We start from the raw sequence: 19,747 nt of genomic DNA on the forward strand, positions 1-19,747 counted from the left end.
CCTGTAGTGTGACCGTAAAGTCTTGAAATCACAAAAATTATTGCAAAAAAAAAACTTCAAATGCACATAACTTTTGAAATTTATTTTGGTGTTTCAATATTTGAGACCTAGGTAATAGAAGACATTCTTCCGAACCTTTTGAGAATTAGTTTACATTTCGGTGTTGAGTACTAAGCCTGTGATGTGACCGTAAAGTCTTGAAATCACAAAAATTATGGCAGAAAAAAAATTCAAATGCTCATAACTTTTGAAATTTATTTTTGTGTTTGAATATTTGAGAAGTAGGTAATAGAAGACATTCCCCTTAACCTTTTGAGACTTAGTTTTTATTTTGGTGTTAAGTACTAAGCCTGTGGTGTGACCGTAAAGGCTTGAAATCACAAAATTGATGGCAGAAAAAAAATTCAAATGAACATAACTTTTGAAATTTATTTTTGTGTTTCAATATTTTGGACAAAGGTAATAGAGGAAATTTTTCTGAACCATTTGAGACTCAGATTTTATTTTGGTGTTGAGCACTAGGCTTGTGGTGTGACCGTAAAGTCATGAAATCACAAAAATTATTGCAGAAAAAAATTCAAATGCTCATAACTTTTGAAATTTATATTGGTATTTGAATATTTGGGACCTAGATAATAGAAGACATTCCCCAGAACCTTTTGAGACTTAGTTTTAATTTTGGTGTTGAGTACTAAGCCTGTGATGTGACCGTAAAGTCTTGAAATCAAAAAATTGTTTGCAGAAAGAACTTCAAATGAACATAACTTTTGAAATTTATTTTGGTGTTTCAATATTTTTGACATAGGTAATAGAGGACATTCCCCTGAACCTTTTGAGACTTAGTTTTCATTTCGGTGTTGAGTACTAAGCCTGTGATGTGACCGTAAAGTCTTGAAATCACAAAAATTATTGCAGAAAAAAAATTCAAATGCTCATAACTTTTGAAATTTATTTTGGTGTTTGAATTTTTTTGACCTAGGTAATAGAGGACATTATCATGAACCTTTTGAGACTTAGTTTTCATTTTGGTGTTGAGTACTAAGCCTGTGGTGTGACTGTAAAGTCTTGAAATCACTAACATTATTGCAGAAAAAAAATTCAAATGTTCATAACTTTTGAAATTTATTTTGGTGTTTGAATATTTGGGACCTAGATAATAGAAAACATTCCTCTGAACCTTTTGAGACTTAGTTTCTATTTTGGTGTCGAGTACTAAGCCTGTAGTGTGACCGTAAATTCTTGAAATCACAAAAATTATTGCAGAAAAAAATTCAAATGCTCATAACTTTTGAAATTTATTTTGGTGTTTGAATATTTGGGACCTAGATAATAGAAGACATTCCCTAGAACCTTTTGAGACCTCGTTTTCATTTTGGTGTTGAGTACTAAGCCTGTGATGTGACCGTAAAGTCTTGAAATCACAAAACTGATGGCAGAAAAAACTTCAAATGAACATAACTTTTGAAATTTATTTTGGTGTTTCAATATTTGAGACCTAGGTAATAGAAGAAATTCTTCCGAACCTTTTGAGACTTAGTTTTCATTTTGGTGTTGAGTACTAAGCCTGTGATGTGACCGTAAAGTCTTGAAATCACAAAAATTATGGCAGAAAAAAATTCAAATGCTCATAACTTTTGAAATTTATTTTGGTGTTTGAAGATTTGAGACCTAGGTAATAGAATACATTCCCCTAAACCTTTTGAGACTTAGTTTTTATTTTGGTGTTGAGTACTAAGCCTGTGAGATGACCGTAAAATCAAAAAATTGTTGGCAGAAAGAACTTCAAATGAACATAACTTTTGAAATTTATTTTGATGTTTCAATATTTTGGACAAAAGTAATAGAGGACATTCCCCTGAACCTTTTGACACTTCGATTTCATTTTGGTGTTGAGCACTAAGCCTGTGGTGTGACCGTAAAGTCTTGAAATCACAAAAATTATTGCAGAAAAAAATGCAAATGCTCATAACTTTTGAAATTTATATTGGTGTTTGAATATTTGGGACCTAGATAATAGAAGACATTGCCCAGAACCTTTTGAGACTTAGTTTTTATTTTGGTGTTTTTTTGGACAAAGGTAATAGAGGACATTCCCCAGAACCTTTTGAGACTTAGTTTTCATTTTGGCTTTCAGTACTAAGCCTGTGGTGTTACCGTAAAGTCTTGAAATCACAAAAATTATTGCAGAAAAAAATTCAAATGCTCATAACTTTTGAAATTTATTTTGGTGTTTGAAGATTTGAGACCTAGGTAATAGAAGACTTTCCCTTGAACCTTTTGAGACTTAGTTTTAATTTTGGTGTTGAGTACTTAGCCTGTAGGGTGACCGTAAAGTCTTTAAATCACAAAAATTATTGAAAAAAAAAACTTCAAATGCACATAACTTTTGAAATTTATTTTGGTGTTTCAATATTTGAGACCTAGGTAATAGAAGACATTCCCCTGAACCTTTTGAGACTTAGTTTCTATTTTGGTGTTGAGTACTAAGCCTGTAGTATGACCGTAAAGTCTTGAAATCACAAAGATTATTGCAGAAAAAAAAACACATTCTCATAACTTTTGAAATTCATTTTGGTGTTTGAATATTTGCAACCTAGATAATAGAAGACATTCCCCAGAACCTTTTAAGACTTAGTTTTCATTTTGGTGTTGAGTACTAAGCCTGTGATGTGGCCGTAAAGTCTTGAAATCACAAAATTGATGGCAGAAAAAACTTCAAATGAACAAACTTTTTGAAATTTATTTTGGTCTTTCAATATTTTGGACCTAGGTAATAGAGGACATTCCCCTGAATCTTTTGAGATTTAGTTTTCATTTTGGTGTTGAGTACTAAGCCTGTGGTGTGACCGTAATATCTTGAAATCAAAAAAATTATTGCAGAAATTTTCGAAGCTTTATTCCAGGAAACTTTTCACTACCATTGTTCTCATCAGAATTATTACTCATTTTGATTTCTCCTTAATCTTCGACCTCGTTATTAGTAACAATTCAAAAAATAAAAATTCATGAATCATGATCTACTCCTCCCTCAACTTGCTGCTAAAAAAAACTCGCAAGTGCAACACCACGTGCAATACATGCGGATCTGAAAACAAATTTACGTCTGTTTTCATCCTGATGCCTTATTATTATCAGGCCGCTAGGGGCGCTGTGACCTGACATCCGCAATCCGCATCCGACTTTGTTCGAATTATAAACGAAAAAAAATATGCCAGTTCATTTAGGATTTTAGGAAAGATATGACGGTAATATAACATGATGCATTCAACTTTAACGATGCCATAGTCGTAAAATAATGCCCCGAGTGAGGTTCGAACTCACGACCTCGAGATTATGAGACTCGCGCGCTGCCTACTGCGCTATCGAGGCTTGTATACTAATTTTCCAGCTGAGTATGAAACATTATTTGTTTGTAGTCTGTTTTAGGAAACTAACAAACGGAACTTTCAACCTTTCAGGTTTTTGACCAACACGCCAGAGAACTCTCCCTCACTGATTAATACCGGCCCACTTATTTCCTTGTACACAAGTATGACGTAAACTCTCCTTTATAGGGTCAGTAGGCGTAAAAAAGCGAAGCGGCTGTTTGCACGGGAGCCTTTAAGTAAACGCAAATGTGAAATGACCAAGTTGCCTCAATGATTATGCTAGCTGTTGTAGTCTTGTAGAAGAAATCTATCCAAGGGTTGCGCAACTCATATGAGCAAATAAAAAAAGAAAAGAAAAAAAATAAATAAAGGGGAAAAAAAGGAAATTTCAATGCGTAATAATCAGTGGCAAAAGTCATCATTTGATTTGATTTGACGTGATACGATTTTAACACAATTTCAGGAAATTCGTAGCCCGGTTAGCTCAGCTGGTAGAGCGCGGGACTTTTAATCCTGAGGTCAAGGGTTCAAGTCCCTTATCGGGCGGTTATATTTTGTAAAAGTGCAATTAAATAAAATGCTAAAATGTGCTAATAAGATCTGAAAGAAACGAATTTTCTATTTTTTCTTATGGTTTGGCAGTTTGCAAAGAAAACATGAGAAGAAATGTAGATTGAAGGTGGAGGAGTGTTTTAGGACCGTCTAGCGATCAGTGAAAATAACTTGGGAGACTTTTGCTTACAGAATCGTGTATTCTCGTAATACATCAGTGGCAAAGGTCATCATTTAATAATTGACGTGATATGGAACTAACACAATTTTGATTAAATCCGTAGCCCGGTTAGCTCAGTTGGTAGAGCGCGGGACTTTTAATCCTGAGGTCAAGGGTTCAAGTCCCTTATCGGGCGGTTACGTTTTGTAAAATTGCAATTAAAGAAAATGCTTAAATGTGCTTTTAAGATATGAAAGAAACAAATTTGCTATTTTTTCTTATGGTTTGCAAAGAAATGTTGATCGAAGGTAGAGAGGAGTGATTTAGGAGCGTCTAGCGATCAGTGAAAAGAACTTGGTTTATTTTTGCTTACAGAAATCACGTATTCTCATGACTTGACATCGAAAAAAAATTTGAGTAGCGATTGAAATTATACGTACAAAAAGATAATGGAATTTCACTGGGAATCGGGATTGGGAACTATGAAGGAGAAAGATGTATACTTTCTTTTTTTATTGTGCTTCTTTGATGAGATGTTAAAGTCTAATCGGGGAGTCTAATATTTTCCGACGATTGCAATTGCTGGAAGGTTGGTGCTGACGGCGATAGGAATATGGGGACTGGCGTGTCTTCCGCCCGTCTGGTCGCTGAGTCGTTGGACGAGAACAGATTGCGCATCTGTCGCTTTCTGCGCTTGGCTTCGACTGGGCAGCAACAGCGGATGAGGACGATGACGAGGATGATGACAACCAGGGCGATGAAAGTGCCAATGATGGCCCACAGTCCAGCCGTGGATAATCCGCCGGTCGAAGGAGCTGGGCCGGCCAACGAGACGACGTTGGAAACTTCGCCGTAATTGAGCGAAGAGTCCCGGCCCTGCACCCGATACTTGACGTACTCGCCCTCGTTGACGGAAGGCACCTGGACCGTCAAATTCACTGTTCCGTCCACTATGGCAAGAGATGGATAGTCCGTCGTTACGGTTTCTCGCGTATCGATGGATCGTTCCAGCCGGTAATATGTAACTGGATAGAAAAAATCAATCGGATATAATTATTTGGGAAAATTAATATGGAGAGAAATTTAAGCATGGACCGAAATCGCTCGTTCCGTAATTGTCTTTGGAGGCGGTCCATCCAAGGATGGCCGTCCTGCTGGACGAATCGTAGGAGAGGATGGTCAGATCGGTGATGCGCTGCGGTGGGATCAGGTCGACTCCGTTGGTTGAAACAGACGTCAATTGAAAGCTCGGCCCGTATTCGAAACGGTTGAATTGGATGGCGGCCGGAACAGGATCCGACATCGGGATCACACTTCCGGTCGTCGGTTGTCGGCTGTACACTCCTACAAAAAGACAAGTTTGAAATTAAGTTTTCAGTTCGAATGGCAATTAATTGGGTTAGGTTACCATTGTCGACCTCGGCCAAGCTGTTGACGCCGTACGCCCGGTAATAGACGGAATAGGAGAAAGAGGAATTCGACGGCTTGGTCATGATACCGGAATAGATTCCGTCACCGGACGTCACATCTAATAATAAGGGTATAAATGATTTAACAATTCAGCGCTGCTGGAACTTTTGGAGTTATACCTGAAATTCCTTCGTCCATCAAAGGAATTTCGGCCAGCAAACTGGAAGTCGATCCGGTACTGTCGCTGACGTAGACGAAGGCCGAGACATTGGCTCCTCGAATTGGCTTGTTGTCCTGCGTCAGCTGGGCGTAGAGGCCGACCGGTGCTTTAGTGAAATCTAACGGCTGATTATCCAGGGCGCTGTTCCACGTCCGCAGCTGGATTTGGGACGAATTGGCAGATTCAGCCCAGATATCCAGTCGTTTATCCGGCAGGCTGGAAGTGGACTTTACAAAAATGATTTCAAAACGCCACAGACCCTGCAAAGAAAATAAAAATTAAATGAATAAAAAATTACTTGTTTTCACTGCGAATTTCAGAGTTTTCGAAATTCAAATTCGAATTTACCTGAGGAAGGGGTTCAAGTGCAGATTCCAAGGTAAATGTATAGAAATCATCGAAAGAAATTGCTACGTCCATTGTGTCGTTTCTCAGTCCGTTCGGTTGGATGAGGGTGAACGATCTGACGTAGACGGCATCGTTATCGGCGTCGAGGGAGTAGAGCGAAACCAGCAACCTGGACGCTGGGCTGTCCAGATAAAAAGTTCCCGTCTTGTTCAAGTCGGAGGACGAATCGTGAACGACAGACTGCTCAAAAATCTAATCAAATCAAAATATAAAAATGAGTTTATCGATTGATAAGAGAATTAAAATTTGATTTGATATTACTTTAGCTCGGTGAGTTCTCGTTTTCCCGTAAATGGACTGAAGGATATTGACAGCCCATGAGTAGGCACTCATTGCGCGGTTGTTGATGATATTCGGCACGAAATTCGAACTGCCGTAACGAGTCAGCTGGGCGATGTCCACCTTGGTCGTCGACACTCCGAAATGAACGAGATGGGCGTTGACTTTGTTATCATCGTACGACTTGACCCAAGTGCTCAGACTTGAAAAAGTCTGAACGGCCGTTAAAATGATGACGTCCTGCCCGCTATAGGCTCTCTGTTAAAAATCGAATGAAATTATTTTCCAACCCATTTCAAATTGACAATTATATCTATACCGATTGAGCTCTTGAGAGAGCATCGCCAAATTTATCGGTACTGCTACCGACGTATTCCAAAGATGCTATTTTGACCAACAACTCGTTTTTGATGAACCTGTCCAGCACCATTGGCGGTTGTAACTCGATGACATTGTACCCATTGTACACGTCGACGGATAACCAAATGGGATCCAAAAGGAAACTGATGAATTGCATCAGAGACGATCTGGCCGTCTCAAACTAACGCAAACGGACAGAATTAAGTTCATTCGCTAAAGTTATAATTGAAGACATCAAATCAATTCGATTACCGATTTCGCGTCCTTGAATGACGCCATATCCAGGACGACGTGGTAGCCGCTGAACGGGTTCTGGATAACGTTGAACGTGATATCGGCCGAAGTGTTAGCCGGCGTGACTACGGGACTAAATTTAAATCATTCAAAAATTGTCACAAAATTCTTGATTCTATTTGACAGAGTTTAAAAAGTTGTTTTTTTCTTACTTGAAATCAGAGTGCTTGTAAATGACTTCGGAGGCGCTGAGACGGCCGCAGTGATAACTGAGTTTGCTCGGCAAGCTGTCATCGTGATTTTCCTTGGTACAGAACTTCTCCATCTACAGGCAGACAACATAACTTCAACTTTTTTTTTACAGCATTCAAAATAGATGGTTTCTCCCGCTTGTAAAAATTATTACGTGATCCAAATCCGGGCGATACATCAGCGATGACCGGATGTCCGGATTGTAGACATCAGCGACGAATTCGCAAGTGGAGTCGGCAATTGAAGTCGATTGACAATTTTCACTGCAACAAATATTTGATTTCCATTTTTTTATCGCCATCCATTATAACAAAAATTGCATGAATATATACCTGCTCCAGCTTCCGGCGGGCGTTTTGAGATCTGAGCAAGTATTGGGTCGCAAAATCTTGTCGGAACTTTCTGTTTGGTACGTCAAATAACCGGACGGGTGACGTTGGTCGCTTGGCATTCCGCCCTCGTCGAACACACCGTAACGATAATGAGCCCATTCTCGAGCCATTCTCGTTCCTAAAATTACGCAACCATCTTAGATTGCTAGCCATTTCAACACGAGGAAGTCCGGGGAGATAAATGAATTTATCACTTGTTTTTTTATTTTACCTTTGGCTAAAACGGTGTCGCTAGTGAGAAATGACGATGGCACATTGATGGGGAGGCCGGACTGTTGGCACAGGCCGTACTGGAACGAGTGCGGCTGCCATCCAAAGACCAAGTGATCCGGCGTTATCCGGATGTCGGCACGGTGTCTCCTGGCCCACGGCAAGTCGCTGACATTGGTTGACGTCAGCAGCGGACTGCAAAGAGGATTGGCCGCCCAGGAGTCGGGAAAGATTATGGTGACGTTGCCAAAATAAGCCGGCCGTTCCAGGGCTTGAGCGAAACTCTTGGAAGTGTTTCGAATCATTTCCTGCTCATATAACGCACAAGGGTTGGCAATGCTGTCGAGTTTATACTTAATACTTGGCAATTTTTACCTTGACGGTGTCGAGTCCTTCCTGGCAGCTGGCAAATCCGGAGTTTTCTTCGATGGAAACGACAACGTTTTGGTAGCCATCTCTGGTCAGAGTGACGTAAGATGACGTCACATCCGATGTGGCGGGTAGGACTAAAGCCAGGGCCAGAATAACGAGGAAACTTAATCCAGTATTGCGCTTCTCCATTTTCCTCCGACAGCGAATCAGTAGTCAGCAGCACTTGATGAATGGCACTTGTGCTAAACAGTTATTTACGACCGATAGGAAAAGAGATGCAATTTTTAGATATAAATCAATCGTTTTAATCAATGGGGATTAGTGGAGCGACACAAAATCCAAGTGTCGTTTGAACTATTTCTAGATCAACTTAAGTACTGTCACCACTCGGCTTATCGCCTGAACGGTATCTTTTATCTCGTTTACATTGAGGGGATGGGAACGGCGTCCATCTATCTTTGATGCAAAATTGCCTTTCATGACAATGTTAAAACCTGATTTTAAAATAGTTGAACGATATCGAATTTGTTATTTTGTCTTGTAATTGATAAGAAGACATTTTATCTAGTGATCATTGAAATTAAGAACTTAATTGACTCTTGAGTCTTGATTGCAGAATTATTCAAATGAACTTCAAGTCTGAAATTTTTTACATCGAAGAAAAAGTATTCAGGTAACGATTGAAATTATTCCTTTACAAAAAGAGAATGGGATTTCACTGGGAACGGGGATGATGATGGGCAGAGTAGTTTACAGGAGTCCGCGAGCTCTCAAGTCTGCGAGCATCTTGACGACGTGTTCGGGCATCGGGGGAGGAGTGGGCAGGTGATCGCCAGCGGCCTGGAATCCATTTTCATCGGCGGTCCAGTTGATGGAGAGGACAACGCCATCCGGAGAAGTGTAAGAGTAAGAGCCCCTGGAAACGGTGCCAATATCCTCGGGTTTAGGTCCGACTTTCTTTTGGTTTCCGCTCTCCTGGACTCTGGTGCCATCAGCAGACTCGAAACTATAAAATTTTGAATTCATTATTGGATAATTTTAGACAGATGTGATGTAGTTGGTAATAAACATTAAATTACTTACTCGAAAGAGTAGCTGCCATCGGCGTTCATTTCGCTGTTGGATGAGATAATGGCAATGGGTTCTCCCTCCGGAGTTTTGATTCCTGGACGCTGCGCTTGGGGTGAAGCTTGAGGACGGCGTGGGGCAGTCAAAGTACTCTGGGGGCGACGCTGGGGTGCGGCCAAAGCCACGGCCAAAAAGGCGAACAGAATAATCTATAGAATGAAAAGTGTTTGAAAAAAGCTCACAGTTAAATTTTGAATCGATGCGAAATATTTCTTTATATAGTTAAATCAACTTACGAATTTCATTTTTTGATGAGGATTATTGAAGTTGTCTTGGAGAGGAGACAGGAGAGTGTGATACCATTGGCTCATCTTCCTTGGTCTTTTTATACCGCGCGCTTGTCGATTTCATTGGGAGATTGTTCGTGATCTTCAGGATCACGACTAGATCGAGTCATCTTCTCATCCCCATGGAGGTCAGCAAACACACCCCGTGACTCTGTTCCGTATATAACAGACGCGAGTGAAAGTACTATACTATACTTCAAAAAAACGGGTTTACTTGTACACACGTTATGGGCATAAAGCACATTTCCATTAAGCCTTGCGCGCACAAGGCGGATGAGCGGTTTTGAGAACTCAGTTCCTGATTCTCGGAATCTTTATAGTTTTGTTTTTATTTGATTACACGCCTAAACTATATACGGGAGGATGCAATCGCTTTACTTTCTCTTTTAACTGTGCGCATCCTTGAGATTTTTTAAGGTCTCATTTTGTTCCAGTGCATAACAGGAATAGATATTATAACTTGATGTGAAAATGTCATCAAAGCCCTTCCTTATTCGGTGAAACAGCTGGGAAAAAAACGCTGGCTTTGTATGAGAACTTCCATAGTCAATATAGCTGATTCTTTCTTATGACTATAAAGAAGCTCCAAGTTGAAAGTGAAAGGAAATTCACGAGGGCAAGTTTTTTTGGGAAATTGATGCGAATCACCTGGTGGTCAGGAAATATTCCTGGGAACAGCATCATAGTAATTTGAAGTTGAGATATTGAAAAATATTCACACCCAACCCCGATTCCAAAGTGAAGGGTCGTATTTGAGCTTGCTTTAGATTTTTCTCTCTCTCCTTCTATATGTTCTATAGACGTGAAAATGTCCTTAGTTACACAACTCAAACGCATAAAAAAGGAATTTATAATATCTGTGAATTAAATTATTGTTTAATAATTGATCATTACGAAACGCAACAATGTGAAACTGTATATTTCGTAAGGGCCAGCTTGTTGCCATTCCGGTTTCAGCTCAGACCTTTCAGGTGAATCTATCCGTGAATTTCCTGTCAGGTATAAATGGCGGTAAATATGCATGGCTTCAAATTAAAGTTGCCGATCAGCAAATGGTTGGAAGAGAAAATAATAAATAAATGGTGTAAATGGAAATGACTATACTGATCGAATATATAATGGCCATCATTCAAATTCTATACCGAACCGATTGGCGTTCATTTAGCGTGAAAACCAGCAGAAATATGGTCGTGAAATAGTTGAGAAACAGGTTTGGCAGCGTATCCGATATGCGCATCGCCGTGAACGAAAGGAAAAGGCAGAAAGTGAAAGAGAATGCATGCAGCTGTGTCCTATTAATATATACGCTGCACATAAGGCCAATGCCACTAAAAATGCCAATAACGTCGAGGGATCCGGTCAGCACTGGCAATCGAAAGTAAAGAGCTATATATACGTATATGCGCGATTTAATGGACTATTATTCCAGTAACAGGAGAATCCCCCTGTATGCCTATAAATAAATGCGCAGAGAACAAATACTTAAAATGTTTAAAATATAATTTAGTCAGCCCAATAAACACATTTGAAAGGCATACTTATTTGTCAATTCAATTGGGGAATTAATTCGCTTGGGGAATGACTGCATAAATACGAGAATATAGCTGGCCTATAGGACACAATTGCGTGAAAATCTAACCTGATTTTATTATTTTGATAGTTTGGAATGACAAATCAATTCAAGGGGAAATTGTGCCCTACTTTATTATTATTGGTGAATTAATCAGTTTACAACAAATTTTCTGTCATTCTTTTTTCCTTTTCCTGTCAATACATTTGCTGTGTTACTTCAGTTTACGAAAAATCCCCGTCATCCTTAATAGGAGATTATAAATTTTCATTCTCAATGTTATCTATACTGCAAAAAAAAAATCGAGGCATTTTTGTGTTATCAGGCAGCCAGCAATATTTAGGCTTACGTACATGTCTAGAATGAGACGTAGGTGGGTTATTTATTCCTGTTTTATAGAAAGAAAAAATCATTTCACTTATACCATCAGCCATCAGCACACAAAGAGGATATTCATGTTGAGTAATAGCCTCGAGAAGAAGAAGATATGGGTTGCATATACGTAACAGAATCTCCCGAGATGAAAACAGAATCCAACTTTGACGATACAATGGTCGTAAAATACTGCCCCGAGTGAGGTTCGAACTCACGACCTCGAGATTATGAGACTCGCGCGCTGCCTACTGCGCTATCGAGGCTTATACAACATCTATCCAGAAAACTCAAAATGCTATTTGTTTTGTGGTCTGGTTCAGGAAATTAGCCTTCCAACGAACTTAGTATAATAGTTTCTCCTTTTAAAATTTGATCAAAGAAAGCCTCGTTTAAACCACACCTGCTAATAAAACAAGTTTTTAAAAAAAGAAACGCATAACACGATAATTTCAACTTGGAAAAATAAGTTTACGAATAAATACCCATCTATTTTCATCGTTTTATTTCAGACCCCACTTACATAAAAGATGTTCAAAATAACTGAATCAATCGGCGAGAAAGAGAAGAATCGAGAATGTGTGTATCGGCCCGTGGTGGCAATTAGAATCAATCAATCGTTATAATCAGCTCATAAAGAAGATTAGACAATCACAAAAGCAACTCCCACACTACTTCTTACAGTGACCCCTAAAGGCCTTGGCCATCTCCAAGAAACCCTTCTTCTTCGACTTGTTTTTGACGTTGACCACTTCGTAAAAGTGAGTGCCGATCTTCTTCTTTTTCTGATCGCGATCGATCTTTCTCCTCTCTCTCGAAGTCAGCTTCCAGCGCGGGTTTTCCGGTCGGTCGTCCTCGTCACCGCCGCCTCCTTTCTTGGTCGATCGCGACGTGGGCGTCACGGAAAAGGCCCCGCTCTTGGTGATGGTTCTCGCTTTGAGTTTCAGGGTCTTGGCTTGTTTCTTCTTGGCCGCCGCATCCACGTCGCTATCTTCCTCTTCTTCTTCGTCCATCTCATCCTCGTAATCGTCTTCCTCGTCGTCGAGACCTTCGTGGTCTTCCCCTTTGGACACATCAGCCGATTTCGACTCTTCCGTCGCTTTGTCGGTGGCCACATTCTCCTCTGCGTCTTCATCGTCTTCCGCTTCGTCGGCCGAAGGGTCGTCCATGAAGTCCGGCTGGGCCTCCAAAGGCTGGACGTCGTCACCTTCGTATTTCAGATCCACCCGAATTTTACTGAAATCCTGGGCCAATCTGGGCTCGAATTTCTTCTTGTCCTTTTCAGTCTCCTCTCCCGACTCTTCAACAGCGGCGGCTGTGGCATCTCCTTCGGTTTTCTCCTCCACTTTGGCCGCATCCGGATTGACAGGGGCGACGAAGAAAGGCAATTTGCCTCGCTGCCAATCGTTCAAGACCATTCGGGCCACGGCGTTGTTGTCCGGTTCTCCACCCTTTAGCAGCCTGCCCGTTCGGCGGGCCATCTGGTCGAGAAAGTCGGTGGCATCTTTCCAGTCGTTCAACCTGTAGACGCGGCTCAAATACTCTTTCTTCACCCGTTCCAGCACAGCTGGAATAAAGTCTTCGGGCGTTTTCAGCTTTTCCACTTGAACGACACCCTGAAAGAATAGAGCAATCGTATTAGAATTTGCAATCAGGTAAATCAAATTGCGATCGGTTTACCTTCAACACTTTTTCCTCGTCCGTCTCTCCGGTGGGAAATACAACTCCCGGGCAGTCGATGAGGAAGATTCGACGCATCAGCGTGATGTACTGCCAGACTTTGGTCTCACCGGCGATGGGCGCCACCTTGCAGACTTTCTTGCTGCGCAGGGTATTGATGACGGACGATTTTCCAACATTCGGGTAGCCGATGAAACCCACGCTGATTTGTTTCTTGTCGCTGTGAAGCTTGCCGAACTGGCGCAGCAAATTGATCAACGAACCTTTACCAAAGGGATGGGTCATCGAAGAACGGAAGGCCATGGTGGGGTACTCGGAGCTGAGCGTCTTGACCCAACGTTGGGTAATCCAAGTTGGTACCAAATCCACCTAGAAAGAAGCATGGAATGAGGCCAGGGGTCTAAATTATCTTGGGAATGACTTTGCTTACCTTGTTGAGCACGAAAAACAATTGCTTGTGGCTTTTTTCTTTACGGATATAAGCTTCGACTTGCTTGCATCGAGTTCCCAAAGGATCACGGGCGTCCAAAACCTTTTCAAATTAAACATTTAGTACAATTGAACTCAAATAAATGATTTGGTATAATTCAATACCTGGATAATGACGTCCGAGCAGTCAATCACTTTGTACAATTCTCCCCAGATTCGTTTGCTGAGGCCAGCCTTCATGATCCACTCTCGAGTCAGTTCGCGATCGTCTGGCAGATCACGAACCAAAGCTCCGTCCTTTTCGATTTCGTAACCGTCACCGAATTTTTGGGCTGAGGATACGTAGCTGTCCAAGTCACCGGTGGCAAGGCTCGGCCGCTTTCGCTGTTTCTTGGGGCCAAAAGTGTTTTCAAAGCTTTCAGTTTCCAGCAAGTGAACTCTTGCGAATTTAGAGGATTCCTTCAGCAGAGTGATGGGCAGCTTTGTCTGACGCATTACTACTTGATAGGGATCCTTGATGGCCTGTCCAAGTTCTTCTTGGAATTTCTGGAGTGCTGATTGGCCAACCTAAATATAGTCACGTAGATTAAGATATTTGATCACTATCAAAGAAATGGTGAAGTAGTAATTACGATCACATACCACTCTGACATTTCCAAACCAGCGCCGGTTAGGTTCCACACGTGCAACAGTACCAGATGCAAATTTGGATTGAAAAGGTGCTGGGCGGATGACTTTGCCTGATTCATCACGCTTGGCCTTAAAGTTACGGTACATCTGCAATCGTTTGATTGTGGCCTTATCTCTTGCCTTGCTCACTCCCCTCAGACCAGAAATTTTTCGATCTGGGTTCATACTGCATCAGAAGATTTTATTAGCAAACATTTAGTATATTAGTGACAAATAACAAACCTGTGTCCGGATCGGTTAAATCCATCTTTTCGTCCGGCCTTTTTGACCGGATCGGTCTTACGGACAGTCCTAGCCATTTTGAGGAAGTACGATGCTTAAACCTGTTTTTAACATTTGAAAACATTGCTATTCAAAACACGAAAATACTGAAAATAAATATACGACCTACCACTCAGAATCAGTAGCTTCAATATCTGTAACGTAAACAGATCAAATGCAAACTACTTTTATAAAAAAACAAAATTTGTCATAAACTTTAAAGCGTACAACTTTTCGTACTTCTTTTCACACGTGTTGTCGTGAAAAGTCTCTCAAGAAAACGTCTGCTATTTGAGCTGACATCTAGGAACAAATTCCAAAGTTAAAACGTGCTGCCATCTAGCGGTAAAAAATTCACATAGTAAAAAAAAAAAATTATCATTCCATGTCGCCTATCGACGTAAAATGCCCAGTGGCAGAATGACTAAAGAAAAAACCTGTTTGACTAGCTCAGCCTATCCCTTTGGTAACAGCTTATTACTTATCGGAACACAAATCACATCCTCTTCTTTTTTTTTTAACTCTGCGTGTCATTGACCGACCAACCAACACACAAAAAAAACCACTTTGAATCCTCTCCATCCCTATAAGGATTATATAGGCGGGTTCGATAATATTTTTCTCCTTCTTTCTTTAAAAAAAAATCAACCAATATAGTATACATGCACTTGTATACGAACACACACAGTTATAAAAGAAATTTAAAAATTTCCGAGTCGTGAAGTTACATGAAATGTGTATACAACATCATTTACGAGGAACCGTGCGTACAAGACACAAGAAATATTTAAAAAAAAACACACACACACAAACTTGTCTTTTTTGAAAATTTTTCTATCTTTCATATTTCTTTTTTTCTTTTCTTTTTGTTGTCTGCTTTTCGATATGATGTGCTAAAAATGTAAATGAAGTTCTCTCGCCCGTCGGCGGCTTCTTTCTCTGCCAGGAGAATACATGTAGTATAAAAGACATGGTAATAATTTCATGCGACATCTCAATGACATTTCGGCAATTTTTCCCACCAAACAAAAAAAAAATTCAAAAATTTCCGCATTGGATTTAAAAAACAAACAAAAGTCGATAGCAAAAAATCGCGCAGAAATATTTTAAAAAAGAAAAAATTCCCATTCTGTTCTACATCTAAACAAATGAAAGAGAGAACAACGCATATGTACACTGGGTTCAAATTTTGTGATTTTCCCTGGCCAATTTAATTAATTTTTAAAATGGCGGAAATGTCTAGATTGCGCATTTTATTCGTTCATTTCAAGCCCTGGCCAGCTGCTGATCGCCATCTTCTTTGTGGTTGGCATTGTTGGTCGTCGTGTTGGTGGTGGATCGGATGACTTTGACCTTTTCGGCGTGAGCCGTGTAATGGAGCATGTCGGTGAGGAAAGTGCGGCCGGAAGAGCGCGACGTTTGAGTCTGCGAGGTCAGCCGGGCCGAGCGCGAAGATCCGCAGAGGAGCTGGCGGTAGGCCGATCGGTACTGCCGGTTGGAAAACGCGTAGATGAACGGGTTGATGACACTGGACGCCCAGGCCAGGATGGAGGCCATCACGTGAATGACTGGCACTTTTGTCTTTTTCTATGGAATTAAGAAATTAAAAATCAAATCAAATCATCCCAATCACAATGATAATTTTTGTTCACACGAACCTCGTCGTCGGCCACGTTGACCACCATGAGCGGCAGGAAGCAGAGGAGGAAGCAGCAAAAGATGATAAGCATCATACGGGTGAGTCGCAGGTCATCCCGTCTCTGGTGCTTCTCCGACGTGCTCTTCTTGCCCGGCTTTTTATTCACCGATTTCATCACCGGAACATTGGCCTGATGCTCTTCCGCTCTGTTGTTGCCACCACTCGTTCCGGGGCTGAAATTCAAATGAAACCCATTTTTTTTTAATTTCCCGCCAAAATTTAAATGGGCAATTTATTGATTTACCTGTGGGCCATGACGTTGCGTCTGGACTGTTTGACTTTGACGAAGATGCACGTGTAGGAGACGATGATGGTCAGACAGGGGATGAGAAAGCCGAAAGCGAAAAAGAACTTTTTCGGCGACTTGCCATTCTCCCCCGGCAGGATGGTGCAGGAGAAAGTGGCGGGATTGAGGCCCAGGTCGCCCCAGATGCCCAGCAGCGGTGGCGTCATCATCAGGAAGCTGAAGAGCCACGAGCCGAGGATCATCAAGACGATCAGCGGGCGCCGGTAGATCTTGTCGTACCAAGACGGCGAAGCTATCAGAATATACCTGGGAATTTTGCAAATTAAATCAAAATTAAATCCCCTGGGATCAGAAATAGACCAGCCGGCTGCTGCTGGACAGACAGTACAATGAGATGCCTATACCGATTGATGGTGATGAGGACCATGCTGAAGAGAGAGGCTGCCACATTTCCGTAGAAGAAGAAGGGAAATAGACGACAGAGCGTGTCGCCCAGGATCCACGACTCGTAGATGTAGCGCGAGGCCGTCAGCGGCAGGTTGAAGGCGCAGAAGAGGAGGTCGGAGCCGGCCAGACTCAGGACGAACGCCGTCGTGGCGTGCGACCGCAATTTACGACTACGCACCAACGCCGCCACCGTTAGCGAATTACCTAAGTAAAAAAGGAAATTCAAAATTTTTCAAAATTGGCGGGCTATTATTTTCGGACTATTTTGGACTGGGCGAAATGAGGAAGTCGGGAAAAATTCAATTTCTATTTGATTCGATGTCGAGTAAAACCACTTCCACATCCGCAGCGGATGGAAACGGCTCTTTGATTGGTTATTGCCCCACGGGCGAGAAAATCATCAATCACGACCAAGTCGATGAATATTGAATAATATAACAAATCACCAAATTCCATTTCTTTATAGCGGACGTTATTATATGTTATACAAGTTTGATGGGTCAAACCGCGCCCACAATACATAGCTACTCAGGGGGTGGTGGAAAAGGTTTTTTAAAAATATATTTTCTTCTCTAATTTTATTTCCGTTAAACGTGTCGGGGGGTTGTAAATGTAAATCGACTTCTCGTCTCTCTCGACTAGACAACACACACAAAACTGGGGTGCCGCCCATTTCGAACTATTGCGCGAGAAAATGATCAATCCGGAAAAAAATAAAAATAGAAAAATGATGGATGAACGCCTGGGGCTAAGTTATTATTTAAAAAAAATAAAAATAAAATATCGAATTCATATCGAAGATTTATTTATTTTTTTTCGGCTCGTCATTCCCGTCACGATTGGGAAGGCCAAAAAATAGAAAATAAAATTACAAAATGAAATCCGCATCTTATATAAAATTACCCTTAGGTCTTTCTTGGTTTTTTTTTAAATAATTTTAATGGGAGGTGATTAAAAGAAAATGAATTAATTTTTTTTTTTAAATTTACCTCCGATGCCGATGAAGACGAAGAGGATGGCGCAGGCGGCCGCAAAGTAGGAAGCTTCACGCGGGTAGCGGATTGGATGATGAGCGGATGTGACGCTCTCGTTATAGACATCCGCCGTAGTAATTAACGAGTCGTTATTGTTCATGTTATTCCATTGGCTGGCGGCCGCCGAACTCATCTCCTCCATAATGACGCCGCCGTGTGTAAATCAAATCTTCCGGTTTTTATAATTTCAACCCAAAAATTTGATCGGGAAAACTGAACTAAAATATGTCGAATCACTTGTAGCTAGACGATAACCGATTATAAAAACAGTAACTGAAACCCCTCTGCTCAAAACAACAACTATCACACAAAGTCAACACACACACACACACACACGGTTGTTGTTGGCTGCTCAGATGTTGGAATATAGCTTGCGGGCAACACTTTTATTTTGAAAAAATAATACGGAGAGGGACTAAATACTCTGCTGCTGTGGTCTCGACGGTGGTTGGACCAAGACTGCGACTCAAGCCCACCGCACTAACAGGCTTATATCTATTCCGACCCCTTCCGGAGGGCTTTTCTTTTAAAAGAATTTGGATTTTTATTTTATTTTTATTTTTTCTCACACACACACGAGCGCAGAGGGCTTGTATATTTGTATGTTTCCACTCTTTCTATACAATATATTTTTATTTTTTAAAAAAAGGTTTAGTCGCGGCGACTTTTTCCTCCCCTTATTTTATTTTTATACTCAATTCTATATTCTCTCTGGAGGCGTCCAGACTTTCCGTCCTCTTTTAAATTTCCCTTTTTTTTAAATAAAAAAAAATTTTGATCTTGAACCACTCCAAAAGACCTTAATTGAAACTGTTGCGCATGGCTGTACACACTTAAAACTGGCTTTTTTTTTTTGCTTTTTGATTCCAAAATTAATTTAAAGTAAAAAATAACCTTTTTAGTCACCCAGAAAAATTCATTCGGTATATCTTCCGTGTGTATTGTTTTAAAATTAAATTAAAAAAAAGGGTAACTCGATGCGCGGATTCAATTTGTGTGGGAACATTTCCCCGTTTCTCCGCAGTGTGCATAGCCGCAAACAACAACCGAAAAAGGCCCCTTTTGTATTGTTTAGCTCATTTTTTTCCAAAAACAAAAACCTCATGTTCTTCTTTTGTTCTCATCCGGTCGTATTCACTCCTTTTTGACTTTGTTTCGTGCATGTCGCTATATAGGACATGTTCAAAATTATTCCATGAGAACCGAAAAAAGAAAATGTCAGGTATATCCTGACACATGTGGAAATGATCGAATTAGATATCGATCGCTGTCATCTTTTTTGGTTAGTATCCTAGTAGGTTCACACGTTTATACAGTCGTATTTTTAAAACATATATGCGCATAGGTTATATTATAATAGACACTTTTGACAAATAGTCTGGCGACATGGACATTTTCTATGTCGTCATTATTCACAACATGTGATACCCTTAGATTGTGTTGGGCGAGCTATTGTGTCATTCCAGACGATTTTATACGATTGTTCCCAAGTTTCTTTTTGTTATATAGTCTACGAATTTATCTGCGTGACACTCATCTACCGTTAAATTTGACTCTCAATTCACCGCTCCAAGTGTCTGGAAAAAAAAAATTAAAAAAAAAAACCTTTTATAATTTTATTTTTTTCAAAAAGCCCGCCGCGCGTTGGAAAAATCAGCGGTTTGACTCTATAAAAACTAAAAATAA

At 40.6% G+C, this 19,747-nt stretch overlaps 4 protein-coding genes and 4 non-coding genes across 8 annotated transcripts; 2 read left to right on the forward strand and 6 right to left on the reverse strand.

Moving 5' to 3' along the window:
- Positions 1-3,296: 3,296 nt before the first annotated feature.
- On the reverse strand, positions 3,297-3,369 carry Trnam-cau. The gene has a single exon. It is a non-coding gene; the product is annotated as a tRNA-Met (tRNA).
- Positions 3,370-3,841: 472 nt separating this feature from the next.
- Positions 3,842-3,914, forward strand: Trnak-uuu. The gene has a single exon. It is a non-coding gene; the product is annotated as a tRNA-Lys (tRNA).
- A 289-nt stretch (positions 3,915-4,203) lies between these two features.
- On the forward strand, positions 4,204-4,276 carry Trnak-uuu. Its single transcript has one exon. It is a non-coding gene; the product is annotated as a tRNA-Lys (tRNA).
- Positions 4,277-4,425: 149 nt separating this feature from the next.
- Positions 4,426-8,593, reverse strand: LOC124209306 (calcium-activated chloride channel regulator 4A-like). The gene is made up of 13 exons (XM_046607250.1): positions 8,221-8,593; positions 7,847-8,153; positions 7,576-7,753; positions 7,398-7,506; positions 7,204-7,316; positions 7,010-7,124; positions 6,717-6,938; positions 6,380-6,655; positions 6,059-6,310; positions 5,670-5,970; positions 5,489-5,608; positions 5,176-5,424; positions 4,426-5,105 (listed from the first exon to the last, which is right to left on the reverse strand). Exons 1-13 carry the CDS (start codon positions 8,404-8,406, stop codon positions 4,624-4,626), a joined length of 2,910 nt encoding a protein of 969 aa, XP_046463206.1. The 5' UTR covers positions 8,407-8,593; the 3' UTR covers positions 4,426-4,623.
- Positions 8,594-8,738: 145 nt separating this feature from the next.
- Positions 8,739-9,652, reverse strand: LOC124209307 (endocuticle structural glycoprotein SgAbd-3-like). Its single transcript, XM_046607251.1, has 3 exons — positions 9,582-9,652; positions 9,301-9,494; positions 8,739-9,223 (listed from the first exon to the last, which is right to left on the reverse strand). Exons 1-3 carry the CDS (start codon positions 9,588-9,590, stop codon positions 8,968-8,970), a joined length of 459 nt encoding a protein of 152 aa, XP_046463207.1. The 5' UTR covers positions 9,591-9,652; the 3' UTR covers positions 8,739-8,967.
- Positions 9,653-11,767: 2,115 nt separating this feature from the next.
- On the reverse strand, positions 11,768-11,840 carry Trnam-cau. Its single transcript has one exon. It is a non-coding gene; the product is annotated as a tRNA-Met (tRNA).
- A 225-nt stretch (positions 11,841-12,065) lies between these two features.
- On the reverse strand, positions 12,066-14,915 carry LOC124209308 (nucleolar GTP-binding protein 2-like). The gene is made up of 7 exons (XM_046607252.1): positions 14,765-14,915; positions 14,596-14,696; positions 14,326-14,539; positions 13,849-14,250; positions 13,685-13,786; positions 13,255-13,623; positions 12,066-13,190 (listed from the first exon to the last, which is right to left on the reverse strand). The coding sequence occupies exons 2-7, from the start codon at positions 14,670-14,672 to the stop codon at positions 12,246-12,248; spliced, it is 2,109 nt and encodes a 702-aa protein (XP_046463208.1). The 5' UTR covers positions 14,673-14,696; positions 14,765-14,915; the 3' UTR covers positions 12,066-12,245.
- Positions 14,916-15,353: 438 nt separating this feature from the next.
- On the reverse strand, positions 15,354-18,532 carry LOC124209309 (protein trapped in endoderm-1-like). Its single transcript, XM_046607253.1, has 5 exons — positions 18,017-18,532; positions 16,985-17,231; positions 16,578-16,886; positions 16,293-16,506; positions 15,354-16,221 (listed from the first exon to the last, which is right to left on the reverse strand). The coding sequence occupies exons 1-5, from the start codon at positions 18,201-18,203 to the stop codon at positions 15,901-15,903; spliced, it is 1,278 nt and encodes a 425-aa protein (XP_046463209.1). The 5' UTR covers positions 18,204-18,532; the 3' UTR covers positions 15,354-15,900.
- Positions 18,533-19,747: the final 1,215 nt, after the last annotated feature.

This window comes from Daphnia pulex, chromosome 12 (genome assembly GCF_021134715.1).
Source record: "Daphnia pulex isolate KAP4 chromosome 12, ASM2113471v1".
NCBI classification, from domain to species: Eukaryota; Metazoa; Arthropoda; class Branchiopoda; order Diplostraca; family Daphniidae; genus Daphnia; species Daphnia pulex.

Excerpts from the sequence above, each read along its gene's own strand:
- LOC124209306 (XM_046607250.1), bottom strand. The coding sequence starts at position 8,406 with ATGGAGAAGCGCAATACTGGATTAAGTTTCCTCGTTATTCTGGCCCTG. Across the intron at positions 7,754-7,846 it reads CGACACCGTTTTAGCCAAAG|GAACGAGAATGGCTCGAGAA; the intron begins GTAAAATAAAAA and ends GCGTAATTTTAG. Across the intron at positions 6,311-6,379 it reads CGAGAACTCACCGAGCTAAA|ATTTTTGAGCAGTCTGTCGT; the intron begins GTAATATCAAAT and ends TGATTTGATTAG.
- LOC124209307 (XM_046607251.1), bottom strand. Across the intron at positions 9,224-9,300 it reads GATGGCAGCTACTCTTTCGA|TTTCGAGTCTGCTGATGGCA; the intron begins GTAAGTAATTTA and ends AAAATTTTATAG.
- LOC124209308 (XM_046607252.1), bottom strand. The coding sequence starts at position 14,672 with ATGGCTAGGACTGTCCGTAAGACCGATCCGGTCAAAAAGGCCGGACGA. Across the intron at positions 14,540-14,595 it reads TTTAACCGATCCGGACACAG|TATGAACCCAGATCGAAAAA; the intron begins GTTTGTTATTTG and ends CTTCTGATGCAG. Across the intron at positions 13,191-13,254 it reads ACGAGGAAAAAGTGTTGAAG|GGTGTCGTTCAAGTGGAAAA; the intron begins GTAAACCGATCG and ends CTATTCTTTCAG.
- LOC124209309 (XM_046607253.1), bottom strand. The coding sequence starts at position 18,203 with ATGGAGGAGATGAGTTCGGCGGCCGCCAGCCAATGGAATAACATGAAC. Across the intron at positions 16,887-16,984 it reads GTCCTCATCACCATCAATCG|GTATATTCTGATAGCTTCGC; the intron begins GTATAGGCATCT and ends CAAAATTCCCAG. Across the intron at positions 16,507-16,577 it reads CGCAACGTCATGGCCCACAG|CCCCGGAACGAGTGGTGGCA; the intron begins GTAAATCAATAA and ends TTTGAATTTCAG.